This window comes from Ictalurus furcatus, chromosome 22 (assembly GCF_023375685.1).
Source record: "Ictalurus furcatus strain D&B chromosome 22, Billie_1.0, whole genome shotgun sequence".
Classification (NCBI taxonomy): domain Eukaryota; kingdom Metazoa; phylum Chordata; class Actinopteri; order Siluriformes; family Ictaluridae; genus Ictalurus; species Ictalurus furcatus.
This window is the reverse complement of record NC_071276.1, coordinates 5,731,063-5,745,231: the sequence shown is the minus strand read 5'-3', so window position 1 is coordinate 5,745,231 and position 14,169 is coordinate 5,731,063. Positions and strand designations below refer to the sequence as shown.

Sequence of the window (14,169 nt, the reverse complement as noted above, 5' to 3'; positions counted from 1 at the left end):
GCTAGATTACAGTGTGCACATTGTGTGAGCAGCTTTTCTATTTTCATATCAGCACAAAAGAAGCTTCAGGCAGGAATTTTTCCTCTACAAAAACGTGTAAGCAGCCTCCCTCGATTAAAACAACACAACAGCCTATCATACCAGCATATATTTTGAAACACTGACGAACATAAAACAAAGGATTAGCATGCTAGCCGATAATATGAGAGAATGTCACTGAGAAAACCTGAGGTAATTTCTAGTTTTACGTAGCAGCCCAAAATGAGGTAATAGTAACTGTAAATATAAGATTCTGTAAGAATCTTAAATATTTTCTATTTTCAAAAATGTTCAGATTTTTCAGAGCCGTCATGGATGACCTGACTGTCACGACAACATCTGTGCCAGGATGCTGATGGCTCCTCCAAGGGCGGGAAAGGCTCATTACACAGGCAAGAATGATGTTCAAGCCAGGATAATGGAGCTTGGTATTCTGCCAAGACATCTCTGGCCACTGCTGACATATGAAGTTCCTTCACAGGTGGCTTGTTCCACCAAAGAGCCTAAGCAGCATTGCTCTTTATGTGCACACCAACAAGCTGCAGCTTCTTTTCACCAGTCTGACAGAGAAAAGTAAAGACACCAGAGCCAGAGAGGCTCTTTATAGAGCCTCAAACAACACGAGTCTCCTCTGCAGGCATCATATTTAGAACCTTGAGGAAGTGGCAGGAACAGGAGGTAGTCGAACAGGCAGAAGCAAGGCTGAGACATGGCATTCTTGTAGGCTCTGTCGCTCTGTGTGGAGAGAGAGACGCCAGCTGATCCAGGGAGAGATCCGTGCAGAGGTGGAAGAGTAATGCTGCAGTAGGACAGTGGCTTTGAGCCAGCAGGGAGTTTGGACTAATTTGGACAATACAACTGGCTGTACGATCACCTAGTCAGAGCTTTGGAAGTCAGAACAAGCTAGTCTCAAGTTTCTGATCTAGTCAGTATATGATGTCATCCCAAGCCCATCCAACCTGCATTTCTGGGGTCTAGCCAACACCCTGTCATGCCTACTGTGCCTGAGAAGAGGTTCCTTGGAGCACATCTTGAGCTGCTGCCCGAAAGCCTTGGGAGAGGTGAGGTACAGGTGGCACAATAACCAGGTGCTGAAGGCAGTAGCTAACACAGTCTGCACTGGAATCCAACAGAGCTTCCAGCATCAGCTTCCAACAAGGGACAACATCACCTTTGTCAGGGTGGGAGAAAAACCTTAGGCTGAGCTCAGAGCCTCAACTGGGCTGCTAGAAGCAGCTGAAGTTCCTGAAGAACACATTGCAAGGATGACACTTAGGCCAGATTTGGTTTTAACATCTGACTGTTCTAAGCAAGTGGTTCTGTTGCAATTCACTATCCCCTGGGAAGACCTGATAGAGGAGGCCCACAAGCGTAAGAAGGCCAAATAGCTCTATAAATATGTGGAAGGCATGGGTAGAAGGCCTGCTGCAAGCCCATTGAGGTAGCTGTAGATCAAGAGGGCTGATACATTGTGTAGCATACCACTTGGACACAAGCCAGGAACTGATCACCCCCAGTTGGGTCAACCGGGTGATGGTGTCTGAAGCTCTAAAACCCAAAACATCCTATTACCCTGGGTTCATCACTGATGATGTGTCCAAGTCACACCATCTGGTCTTTCAAGAGACAAATTGGTCTTATTCAGCTGAAGAAGCTAACTTTTCCATATCGCCAGTGTACTTTTGTCAGCAGGCTAACATCTGCTATCAAGCCAAAATACACATTATTATTAAAGTTATTACCTACATAATAATACAGAAATATAAATTCAGAAGCTTCATCTGAATTATAAATTAAGTTAAATGATAACAAAAATGTACATTTCTTCTTATAAGCGCTAGTTTCTTTTACTTCAGACTCTTTTGTTTCCTGCGCTTTCTCGCAACAGGTGCCATGGAAACTTCTGAAAAACTTATCTCGACTCAACGTCAGCACGCTGGATTTCCTCTATTATCAACTCAATTTGAGTCACAACGCAAACTAAATCCAGAAAATGAGTAAACGTAACTCGACTTTAAAAAAAATAAATAAATAAACGTGTATACATTGTTCAAAGTTCAGGAACAAATACCTCAGGACTTAGCACTGTGCCTCAACACATAGGAAGAGATCATTATGCAATCCAAAGTTTGCCCCAGGATTTGTATTCACTCAGCATTCTCTCTCTCTCTCTCTCTCTCTCTCTCTCTCTCTCAAAATCAAAGTCAAAGTCAAAGTCAAAAGGTTGCTTTATTGGCATGACAAATATTAACATTGCTAAACCTTGGGTACAGACAAATTAGAAAATAACTATAGAAATAAATAAGTAGAAACAAATGTACGTACATTCAACAATACAGTCAAACAGACACACTAATAACGAGGACCCTGAGTGAGTAGAAAAAGAAGAAAGAAAGAAAAATACACATACATATGCATATATGTATACATGCAAATAAACACACATACATGTACAGACCTACTTATACGCATATATACATACACAAAAAAGAGAAGAAAAAAATGCATGTATGTGTGTGTATGTGTGCTTGAGACATGGTCACTCACTGTCCCTCACCTGGTGGCAGATGTGTGTGTACAGTACAACTAATAATAATGATAATGAGTCTTTATTGATCACATATACATTACAGCACAGTGAAATTCTTTTTTCTTCACACATCCCAACAAATTAGGAGGTTGGGGTGAGAGTGCAGGGACAGCCATGATACAGCACCTCTGGAGCAGAGAGGGTTAAGGGCCTTGCCCAACAGTGGCAGCTTGGCAGTGCTGGGGCTTGAACCTCCGACCTTCTGATCAGTAACCCAGAGCCTTAACTGTCAAGTCACCACTGCCCCTGTAGGTGGGGCAGTTTGAGAGGCAGCTAAAGTTGAGGATGATTCTGTTCATTTTGGTGAAGAATTGAATGTGATTATATTTAGTGCATTCAGTGAGGAAATGCAGCTCTGTCACTATTTAACTCAGTGTGTACTGCTGGCACAGTCTCTTCTCTCGGGGCAGCCAGGACTGTCTATGTCGGCCTGTCTCGATGGCTCACTGAGTCTGTACTTCGTCAAGCTGTTTCTCAGTCACCGTGCTCAGATAATCTGCCATGCTGTACTGTCTGTTTCAGGCCAGATAACACTGCATTTTACTCTGGAGTTTAGTTTGGGTTTACCAATAGGACAAATAGTTTACTTTCAGTATTTGTGTCATTTGGTTTTATCTCAGGGGTTTGCGAAATTCTTCTGTTCCTGAGTCTTTACTGTGTTAGTGTGTGATGGTGTCTGTTGGTGTGTGTTTGTGGGGTGTTAGTGTGTGTTGGTGTGTGTTTGTGTTTGTGGGGTGTTAGTGTGTGTAAGTGTGTGTTGGTGTGTGTTTGAGGGGTGTTAGTGTGTGTTGGTGTGTGTTGGTGGTGTGTTAATGTGTGTTAGTGTGTGTTAGTGTGTTGGTGTGTGTTGGTGCTGTGTTAGTGTGTGTTGGTGCTGTGTTAGTGTGTGTTAGTGTGTGTTGGTGGTATGTAACATACTTTTCAATACTTTAAAAATGGCTTAAAATATCCAGCTATTACAGAACCGATTAAAACTAAATCACTGCCCTAAAACAATTATCCAGTAAAGACACTGGTACATTTCCAGATTTAGATCACTGTAGTTCAACTTCACAGCATTTTTCCTGTTGAACCTCATTCTGAACTGAAGTCTCTCTTCAGTTTAAAATGCTTCATTTCAAATTTTTTATTTCATTTAATTGACAAACCAGGTTTAGCTGAGATTTAAAGATGATGTTGAATTTTAGCTTTGATTCCAATTCTCGCCTTTTCTACAATGGTATATACACTATATGGCCAAAAGTTTGTGGATACCTGTCCAATCACACCTATATGTGCGTGTTGAACGTCCCATTCCAGATTTAGTCCCCTTTCTTGGTATAATAACCTCCACACTTCTAGGAAGGCTTTCCACTAGATTTTGGTGCAGTCGGTGTTCCTGTTCATCCCAAAGGTGTTCAGTGGTGCTGAGGTCAGAGATCTGTGCAGGACACTCGAGTTCTTCCACACCAGAGTTGGCAGACCAAGTCTTAATATTAAGCCCCTTAATTCCAATGAAGGGAAATTGTAACACAAACACATTTACTGGCTTTGCAGATGAACCTTGTGCTTTAAAGGAGAATGAATGAACAATCATTACAAACAAACACTTTCATGATTTAATTGAATTCCAGGTTTAATTGAATGTAAATTTTATTACGAAGGTTAGTTTTTGTATTTTAATACAGGTGCCACATGAAATCAGTGAGACAGAACAAGTGAAGGAAATTTATCCACGATGTAAAACTTTCTGAAAGAGCACCACAACTCCTTCCAGTAACCTGCATTATATACAGAACACGCCGACACTGAACAGAAGCACACAGCAGGATGTGAACCATGACATGCTTCCGTATCTTAACATATAAGGAAAACCTTTGGACATGAATAAAAGTAAATATAAACCAAACATAATGTAAATTGATGTTCAAAGACTCTGCATAGCAAGCTGCCTAAAACAGATCACATGTGTGTCTAGGTAGAGAAAATCTCCAGGCTTAACACAGCTCTGTGTTTACTTCCAGGGCTGCTGATTGGTCATTTTGCTTAGTACCTGATGGCGTTTCCCTGATTAGCTTTATGACAATTATAGACTTTAGGAAAATGTGCACAAAATTCTGAATGCAATCACAAAAAATAAATAGCTATGAGACAGTTATTATTCTATCCCAAACCACACACTTTAATAGGAACACCTGTACATCTGCTCATTTATGAAGTCCAAACATACAATCATGTGGCAGCAGCACAATGCGTAAAATCACGCAGAAACAGGTCGAGCGCTTCAGTTAATCATCACATCAAACATCAGAATGAGGAAAAAGTGTGATCTCGATGACTTCAAATATAGCATGGTGGTTGCTACCAGATGGGCTGGTTAGAGTATTTCAGAAACTGCTGAGATTGGGATTCACACACAAACAGTCTAAACTCTAGAGATGGAAATTCCTTTGTACCCCTCTACTGCTCGATACCTTTTGACAATAAGGTAAATAAGACCAATAAGATCCTATACATGTTTCGTAAGGTCTTTGTGGTCCATGGTTTTGGCAGTCGACTGAAACCAAGATGTCATGAAAATCCTACAGAAACAGCTGGTCTTTATTTGGGGTTAATCGGAATCACTTCATCCATGACAAGTTTATGACGATCACTTTTTAACATGAGTTTGAATGTGACTGTTTCATATTCACTGTATACACTATGTATGTATATAATTTCTACGTTGTCCATGGAACAAAACATGCTTTCAAGTCTTGAGAACTTTCTAACAAATGTATAAAAGATGTGTACACTGTAGTCTGACTCTCATATATACTCATAGAGGAATCTTAAGTGTTTCTTGGAAGGTAGTAGCTTTGGTAATACTCCAGTTTTGGCAGAATGTCAAGCAATGGAAAATAAAATAAACAAACATTTATTTTGAAAAACTGTATCAAGCTTGGAAAAAACAAATAGATGGTCCAGAAGTCCAAGATTTGTGTTTGGTCCTTTCCTTTGATATTCATAATTCCTTTAAGAAGTTAGTGACCTAAAACAAAAAAATGCGTTATCAATGAATTATAGTGAATTCTCTCTCAAGTAGAACAAATATAACCAATGGCTTTAGGCAGAGTGTTTGCGCGTGCGCACACACACACACACACACACACACACACACACACACACACACACACAGAGAGTAATATGAAGAACGAAAAATATATATAGTATATATAGTATACAGAAATATAGTATTCAGAATCACATGCACAATAATACACACACATACTGTACCTCTGTTATAAACTTGGTCTGCATCTCAGAATCACTCTCAAACTCCAGACTACCATCCAGCACCAGAACCGGAATATTTTTCAGGTGATCAAAGTGAACCCTACAGTGGAAAGACCAAAACTGGGATTGTATTGTTCTCAAGACATTACAGTAGTTGGTAATTTACATTACAGTAGTTGGTAATTTACATTACATTTATGGCATTTGGCAGACGCCCTTATCCAGAGCGACTTACATTTATCTCAGTTTTTAAACTATTGAGCAGTTGAGGGTTAAGGACCTTGCTCAAGGGCCCAGCAGAGGCAGCTTTGTGGTGCTGGGATTTTAACTCACGATCAGTAGTCCAATATCTTAACCACTGAGCTACCGCCGCTCTCGGACTTTTACGTTTCTAACTATTTAGCAATTTCTAAATGTATATCATACAGTACACACTAATGTTATTGTTTACATTTATTTCAGTGCTACTAATACCAATGATACACCAATGACCTGCCGGTGAATGACGGGCAAACTCACTTTGTAGATTTGTTTATGAGCCAATTGTCATGCTGCTTGTGTAATGCCTCAAGGTATTCCAGCTGTATTCCCTGCTCCTCTTCTCTACCTCGGCCACTCATTCGCTCCATGCAGGTCTATGAGACACAAGCAGTACATTTCATCCTAGATTAGAATTTATATAACATATTTACAGAACATAAATTGATGTTGACGGGGATGCCTTCGCTGCCAATAAGTCCAGTCTTTATTGTTACTAATTGGTCTGACTGAAACACCTTCAAAATATACATTAAAAAAACATGAATGAAGCTATAGAAGATATTTATTTCAGACATTTGACCTTGCCGTGACCTTGACCCTGTTTGGATCACTTCCAAAACGTAATCAGTTCATCTGCTGGTTTCTGTGATAATTCCATATGCCTTGTTGATGAAAGAGGTCAGAGGAAAATGGCCAGACTGGTTCAAGCTGACACAAAGGCTACGTAATTGAAATAACCACTCTTTACAACCACAGTGTTCCAAAAGCATTCAAGGATGCACAACACAAACCTTAAGGAACAGCAGAATAACAGACCTGTTCCACTCGTTACATCTCCCCAGACCTCCTCAACCTTTGACCTCATGGCTTATTTTGTTGTTGTTGTTGTTGTTGTTGTTTTTGCTCTGACATTCCCTGCCAGCTTTATATAGCCAGAGGAATTGCTTTTTATTATTCTTGCAGACATGCCATATTTAAGTAAGGAATAATGCACAGCAGACCATGTGCGTATACGAAAATTAATTCTCTTTGTTAGTGGCGTGATGTGGCACTCACCACCCTGTGGTAATCCAGTAATAAAGTGGTACCACCCAAATGATCCACCACCAGTGGTCTGGAGTGTTTTATTCCACTTATACCACAGCAATTTGCCAACGATTACAATGCTTAAATGATTTGTGAAAGGCATGTTGCACTTTTAAATCCATGTGTATTCAATTCAATTCAATTTTATTTGTATAGCGCTTTTTACAATAGACATTGTCTCAAAGCAGCTTTACAGAAACATCAACATGGTATACAGATATTAAAGGTGTGAATTTATCCCAACTGAGCAAGCCACTGAGTGGCGACGGTGGCAAGGAAAAACTCCCTAAGATGTTTTAAGAGGAAGAAACCTTGAGAGGAACCCGACTCAGAAGGGAACCCGTCCTCATCTGGGTAACAACAGATAATGTGAAAAAGTTCATTATTGACTTATATGAAGTCTGTATGGCCTTAGGAGCAGCTGCAGTCCAGCAGTCTGGAATTAGAGAAGATTTGAGCTCCATCCAGAGGCAGAAAGGATCTGGATCTCTAGTATCTCCATAAATTCGTGTGGGGCTCGGTGAAAGGAGAGAGGGAGAAAAAAGATTATTATGACTGCGAAGTAGTAGAACAGAATCTAGTCAGGGTAGGCTTGAGTAAACAAATACGTTTTAAGCCTAGACTTAAACACTGAGACTGTGTCTGAGTCCCGAACACTAATAGGAAGACTGTTCCATAACTGTGGGGCTCTATAAGAGAAAGCTCTTCCCCCTGCTGTAGCCTTCACTATTCGAGGTACCGTCAAATAGCCTGCATCTTTTGATCTAAGTAGGCGTGGCGGATCATAGAAAACCAAAAGGTCGCTTAGATATTGTGGCGCGAGACCATTTAGTGCTTTATAGGTTAATAAAAGTATTTTATAGTTAATGTGAGATTTTACTGGGAGCCAATGCAGTACTGATAATATCGGTGTGATATGGTCGTATCTTCTAGTTCTAGTTAGGACTCTAGCAGCTGCATTCTGGACTAACTGGAGTTTATTTATATTCCTACTGGAACATCCAGACAGTAAGGCATTACAGTAATCTAATCTAGAGGTGACGAATGCACGAACTAGTATTTCCGCATCATGTAGTGACAATATGTTTCTTATCTTAGAAATATTTCTGAGATGAAAGAAAGCTATCCTAGTAATATTATCTACATGAGCATCAAATGAAAGACTGGAGTCAATAATCACTCCAAGGTCTTTAACTGCTGCACATGATGAAACAGAAAGACCATCCAGAGTAACCATGTGATCAGAAAGATTACTTCTAGCTACACGTGGGCCTAATAAAAGTATTTCTGTCTCATCAGAATTAAGTAAAAGGAAGTTAGTTAACATCCAACGTCTAATGTCCTTTACACAATCCTCAACTTTACTAAGCTGCTGTCTGTCCTCTGGCTTCGCTGAAACATACAACTGTGTATCATCAGCATAACAGTGGAAGCTAATTCCATGTTTACGAATAATTTGACCTAGGGGTAGCATATATAAAGTAAAAATCAGTGGGCCTAAAACAGAACCCTGTGGAACTCCAAAAGTAACCTCAGTACGCGTGGAGAAATCACCATTTACATCTACGAACTGATAACGATCGGTCAGATAAGACCTGAGCCAGGAGAGGACTGTTCCCTTAATACCAACAACATTTTCTAATCTATCAAGGAGAATAGTGATCTATAGTATCAAAAGCTGCACTAAGGTCGAGTAACACAAGCAGCGAGACACAACCCTGATCGTAGGTCAGTAGAAGGTCATTTACTACTTTAACTAGCGCTGTCTCTGTGCTATAATGAGGTCTAAATCCTGACTGATACATTTCATGAATGTTGTTCCTATCTAAGTACGAGCATAACTGCTTTGCTACAACCTTTTCTAAAATCTTAGAGATGAAGGGGAGATTTGAAGGTCAGGTTTTTTAATCAAGGGTTTAATAACTGCTAATTTAAGTGATTTAGGTACATAGCCAGTGCTTAGGGAAGAATTGATTATATTTAAAAGTGGTTCAATTACTCCTGGACAAATCTGTTTAAACAAACATGTAGGTACGGGATCTAGTACGCAAGTTGATGAATTGGCTGAAGAGATTAATGTAGCTAGTTCGGTCTCTCTAAGCGGAGCAAAACACTCTAAACATTGATCTGATATTGCTACATTGTCATGTAATGGGTTTGTTACAGTACTGTCCGGTTTTAATTTAATGGCCTGTATTTCACGTCTAATATTTTCAACCTTATCAATGAAAAATTTCATGAAATCTTCACTGCTATGTAATGATTGAGTGTTTCTCTCTGCAGTGGTTTTATTCCTAGTTAATTTTGCTACTGTGTTGAAAAGGAATCTAGAATTGTTTTTGTTGTCTCCTGTGTATGAGCTGTTACTATAGAAACAACGTATTAGAACGAGCGCATTATATAAACCAATCCGAGCCGTGCTGTAGATTTGTTAACTGTTAGATTTCACACTGCTATTTGTACTGAAATGAGTATTTTGTATGCTAGGATTGGTCATATGTTGAATGTTCTTAATTGCCAAGACTTGTTCCTGTGTACTCGTCAATAAAGTATTTTATTCTATTTCAGACACAACTTTCATGCATTTATTTATTTATTTATTTTTTAAACATCACTGACCTGTGGAGACGCTCTAAGGTATATGATTCCCTCCAGTTGTACCTTAGGACCAAACTGCTCAACAAGAAAGGAATGCCAGTCCTGATATACAGCCCACTCTGTGGAGTTTATACTGCCTAGCTCAAACATATTCTGAGCAAAAATATACCTGAAAAAGAAAAAGGAACAGCACCATGAACATCAGAGACAGGAAATCACTCATGAGAATAAGCTGAAGCGAAGATGTCCGAGTACACGAGTTCACCTGTCACTGTAGATGGAACGTTCATACACCTGTACAGCAACGTCTCCTGCTTGCAGTAACCGTGTGGCAGGCGGCTGCAGCTGCGTGCGCATACGGCTCATACAGGAAAATGTCTGAAAGGTGTAGGACCAGCGTTTGGGGTCTTGATACATCATTTGCAACAAGTTGCCGGCTGTCTGCTGGGGAGACGACGCTGGCTACAGGAAAGCAGAAAGGGTAACGGAAACATCACAAAGGTTCACAACGAAATACAGCCATTGTTGGGATTACAGTCGTGAGCCGCCACCTCACCTCACTTCTCGTGTCCATCAGTGGTCCCGAAAGGATTTACAAGGAGATTCATACCTGTCTTATTTGTGAAGTCGCCTCTTCGACGTTTTGCCATTTGCTAACAGGTTCAGGTGTGACTTCCCAGTTTCGCCCTGCATTGCTCAGCAACCTTGCAAACGTGGACTTCCCCACCGCTGAAGAGTCCAAAAGACACATATAGCAATATGACAGCAGTTAAAAAAGGTCACATACTGTATACTAATAACAACATATAAAAAAATAATAATAGGGCTTCAACTGGAATAATAACAGTTTACATCTGCGTCGACAATCTTTTCCTTTATTTAGTCAGACAGTCGTTCGTTGGCATGTTACAGTTTCTGCTGGTTAGCAGTGTTTTTAGGTCTTAAGGTGCTTCACACTCATTGTACTGTCACAGTTCAACGCAACCATAAGCAGCGGTTCTACATTAATTCCTTTGGCGTGTGCTTTTGGTCCAAATCACAAGTGTGACAAAATCCAAACCCAACATGCACTTTGGAGTTAAATGGTCTTGTTCAAGAAGACCGAACAGCCAACCCAAAGCTTCAGGTCTGAAAGTCAGAAGTATGTCTTCCTTCATTCTTACATTTGTGTAGAACATGTTACAGGAAAGCCACAAGGCTGTATCTCGAAGAACAGAGGTGGACCACACCAGCCCAGTGGTCTTCATGGATGCATGCAGAATCATGTGTACATTTTGAAGCACGTACAGAGGTTAAAAGGTTATTAATGAAATATTACTCCCTACCTATGTTGCCCTCGATAGAGAGCCTCTTTACGCGTTCCATTGCATCCAGTGTTTGATTATTAGCATGGCCCTGGGATGAGTGTTGAAGGAACCGCCGTGGCTCCAGAACTCTCTCTAACTGCGTGTTTATTCTGCGTGTCTTTCTGCCACAGGAGGAACCGGCTGTACAGAGAACCCGTGCAAACAGCACGCACAGTTTCAGCTCAGACTTAATACACTTTAGCACGCGCTTAAAGGGGGCACAGTGAGCAGACATGGCGACAGAGCACATGTCGCGTGCTCCAATACAGTCTATGCAAACCCCAGTGCACGAGAACTGATGGCAAACTCGCACGAGGAATCAATGGGAATTTTGCGCATGCGATAAACAACTGACTTGTTATTTTCGTTCGCTGTGATCACGTGGGCAAAATTGCAAAAGTATATCCGGGTCATTTGTTACGGGGGGAGGAGTTTAACCTTCAAATTAAAAGTCTTTCTTAATGTACGTATCAAAGGCATACAAAAAAAAAGCATACAGCATACAAAATGTGCAAATATGCCAATGTTTTTCTGAGGAGGAAAGAATAACAGAAAAAAATAATAAAGGAAAACAATAATTAGGGGTCATCAATCAAACAAGAATCCAAATTCACGCAGCAGGTACAAGAGTTTCTTTCCACTGCCGTTTTGCAGATTTTTAAGGAAGTGAATAATTTTTTTTTTACAAAGTCATTATGATACTGCGCAAGAGGTGTTGCTTTTAGACATATGCATTTATGCACACAAACCTGGCAAACAATACATTTAGCACAAAAATATTATCGTGAAAGCTTGTTATATCTGTATCAATACCAAACACAATGTGATCTCTGGTGAAATGAAAGTTCTCTAGTATGTCATGTTATTCTTATTGGAGTTTCTTGGCAAAGTTCATTGGTAAAAATCCATCCATCCATCTTTATCTTCTATACCGCTTATCCTACAGGGTCACGGGGAAGGTTCCCAGGGAGCATCGGGCACAAGGCGGGGTACACTCTGGATGGGGTACCACTCCATCGCAGGGCACATTCACATAAACATTCATACACTACGGACACTTTGGACATGCCAATCAGACCATCATGCATGACTTTGGACTGGGGGAGGAAACCGGAGTACCTGGAGGAAACCCCCGCAGCACGGGGAGAACATACAGACTCCGCACACACAGGACCGCGGTGGGAATCGAACCCCCGACATTGGAGGTGCGAGGCGAATATTACACATAATTTTGTTAGTGAGACTGCTACTATCCAAGTCAACCTTCCTGATCTTCAAAGAGAATATCCAAGAGTTTGAAGTGTATTGAATTGTCTTCTGAATTAAACATATAATGTTTTCGAGGAACAGCTTTGGAAACTCGATTAAAAGTCTTGCGTGTACATTAAAGATGCTATTTATTGTAGAGTTCCTCACATGTTAATAACTTGCCTCTGTCGGTTAGTAGCTGTATTACTGACCAAAGACCTTTATCCACCCTGTCTTTAAGAAATAAAGGCTTTTGATTCATGAATATATACCTATTATTCCAAATAGGGGTTGAGTGTGGGGTGAAGTTGGGATTTTGTAAAAGTGTCCAGTGAAACCTGCTGATGAAATGAGGAACCTCACATTGTGATCACATTGTAAAAGGAAATCTATTCCCCTCTAATTTCTTCAAAAAAATTTCCCTGGGGACTGAAAACCAAACACTGTCATGGTAAGTTAAAAATCGTCTTAACCAGCTGATTTTAAGAGTACCATCAATACGTTCAAAATTCAAATTGCTTGTACCCTTATTAAGGTAATGCATTTTGGTTTTCCATATAAAATCAAAATTCAGTTGAGTTATAGATTTAATGGCTTTATTGGGAATAGTTAATGAATATGCTGGTTAAAAGTGGATCTTCCATCTTGGTCATGCAGACCCTATATATATATATATATATATAGTATCTCACAAAAGTGAGTACACCCCTCACATTTTTGTAAATATTTGATTATATCTTTTAATGTGACAACACTGAAGAAATGACACTTTGCTACAATGTAAAGTAGTGAGTGTACAGCTTGTGTAACAGTGTAAATTTGCTGTCCCCTCAAAATAACTCAACACACAGCCATTAATGTCTAAACCGCTGGCAACAAAAGTGAGTACACCCCTAAGTGAAAATGTCCAAATTGGGCCCAAAGTGTCAATATTTTGTGTGGCCACCATTATTTTCCAGCACTGCCTTAACCCTCTTGGGCATGGAGTTCACCAGAGCTTCACAGGTTGCCACTGGAGTCCTCTTCCACTCCTCCATAATGACATCACGGAGCTGGTGGATGTTAGAGACCTTGTGCTCCTCCAACTTCCATTTGAGGATGCCCCACAGATGCTCAAGAGGGTTTAGGTCTGGAGACATGCTTGGCCAGTCCATCACCTTCACCCTCAGCTTCTTTTGCAAGGCAGTGGTGGTCTTGGAGGTGTGTTTGGGGTCGTTATCCTGCTGGAATAATGCATACTGATCATGCTCTGAACCAAATAAGTTTATCTTGGTCTCATCAGACCACAGGACATGGTTCCAGTAATCCATGTCCTTAGTCTGCTTGTCTTCAGCAAACTGTTTGCAGTCTTTCTTGTGCATCATCTTTAGAAGAGGCTTCCTTCTGGGACGACAGCCATGCAGACCAATTTGATGCAGTGTGCGGCGTCTGGTCTGAGCACCGACAGGCTGACCCCCCACCCCTTCAACGTCTGCAGCAATGCTGGCAGCACTCATACGTCTATTCATTGAGGGAACCATGAACACCAACATGTACTGTGACATACTGAAGCAGAGCATGATAAGTATGCAGTATTCCAACATGATAACGACCCCAAACACACCTCCAAGACCACCACTGCCTTGCTAAAGCAGCTGAGGGTGAAGGTGATGGACTGGCCAAGCATGTCTCCAGACCTAAACCCTATTGAGCATCTGTGGGGCATCCTCAAACGGAAGGTGGAGGAGCACAAGGTCTCTAATAACC

The 14,169-nt window shown here is 40.7% G+C and overlaps 1 protein-coding gene across 1 annotated transcript; it reads right to left on the bottom strand.

Moving 5' to 3' along the window:
* Window positions 1-4,232: 4,232 nt before the first annotated feature.
* dguok (deoxyguanosine kinase) lies at window positions 4,233-11,556 on the bottom strand. Its single transcript, XM_053610442.1, has 7 exons — window positions 11,155-11,556; window positions 10,440-10,558; window positions 10,095-10,291; window positions 9,851-9,998; window positions 6,404-6,519; window positions 5,885-5,984; window positions 4,233-5,639 (listed from the first exon to the last, which is right to left on the bottom strand). The coding sequence occupies exons 1-7, from the start codon at window positions 11,423-11,425 to the stop codon at window positions 5,613-5,615; spliced, it is 978 nt and encodes a 325-aa protein (XP_053466417.1). The 5' UTR covers window positions 11,426-11,556; the 3' UTR covers window positions 4,233-5,612.
* Between the last annotated feature and the right edge of the window lie 2,613 nt (window positions 11,557-14,169).

What these genes read in the sequence shown, in the direction of transcription:
- dguok (XM_053610442.1), bottom strand. Translation starts at nt 11,425, where the DNA reads ATGTGCTCTGTCGCCATGTCTGCTCACTGTGCCCCCTTTAAGCGCGTG. An exon ending in CGACTTCACAAATAAGACAG is followed by an intron (nt 10,292 to 10,439) that starts GTATGAATCTCC and finishes GCTTTCCTGTAG; the next exon opens with CCAGCGTCGTCTCCCCAGCA. An exon ending in ACCTTAGAGCGTCTCCACAG is followed by an intron (nt 6,520 to 9,850) that starts GTCAGTGATGTT and finishes TGTGTCTCATAG; the next exon opens with ACCTGCATGGAGCGAATGAG.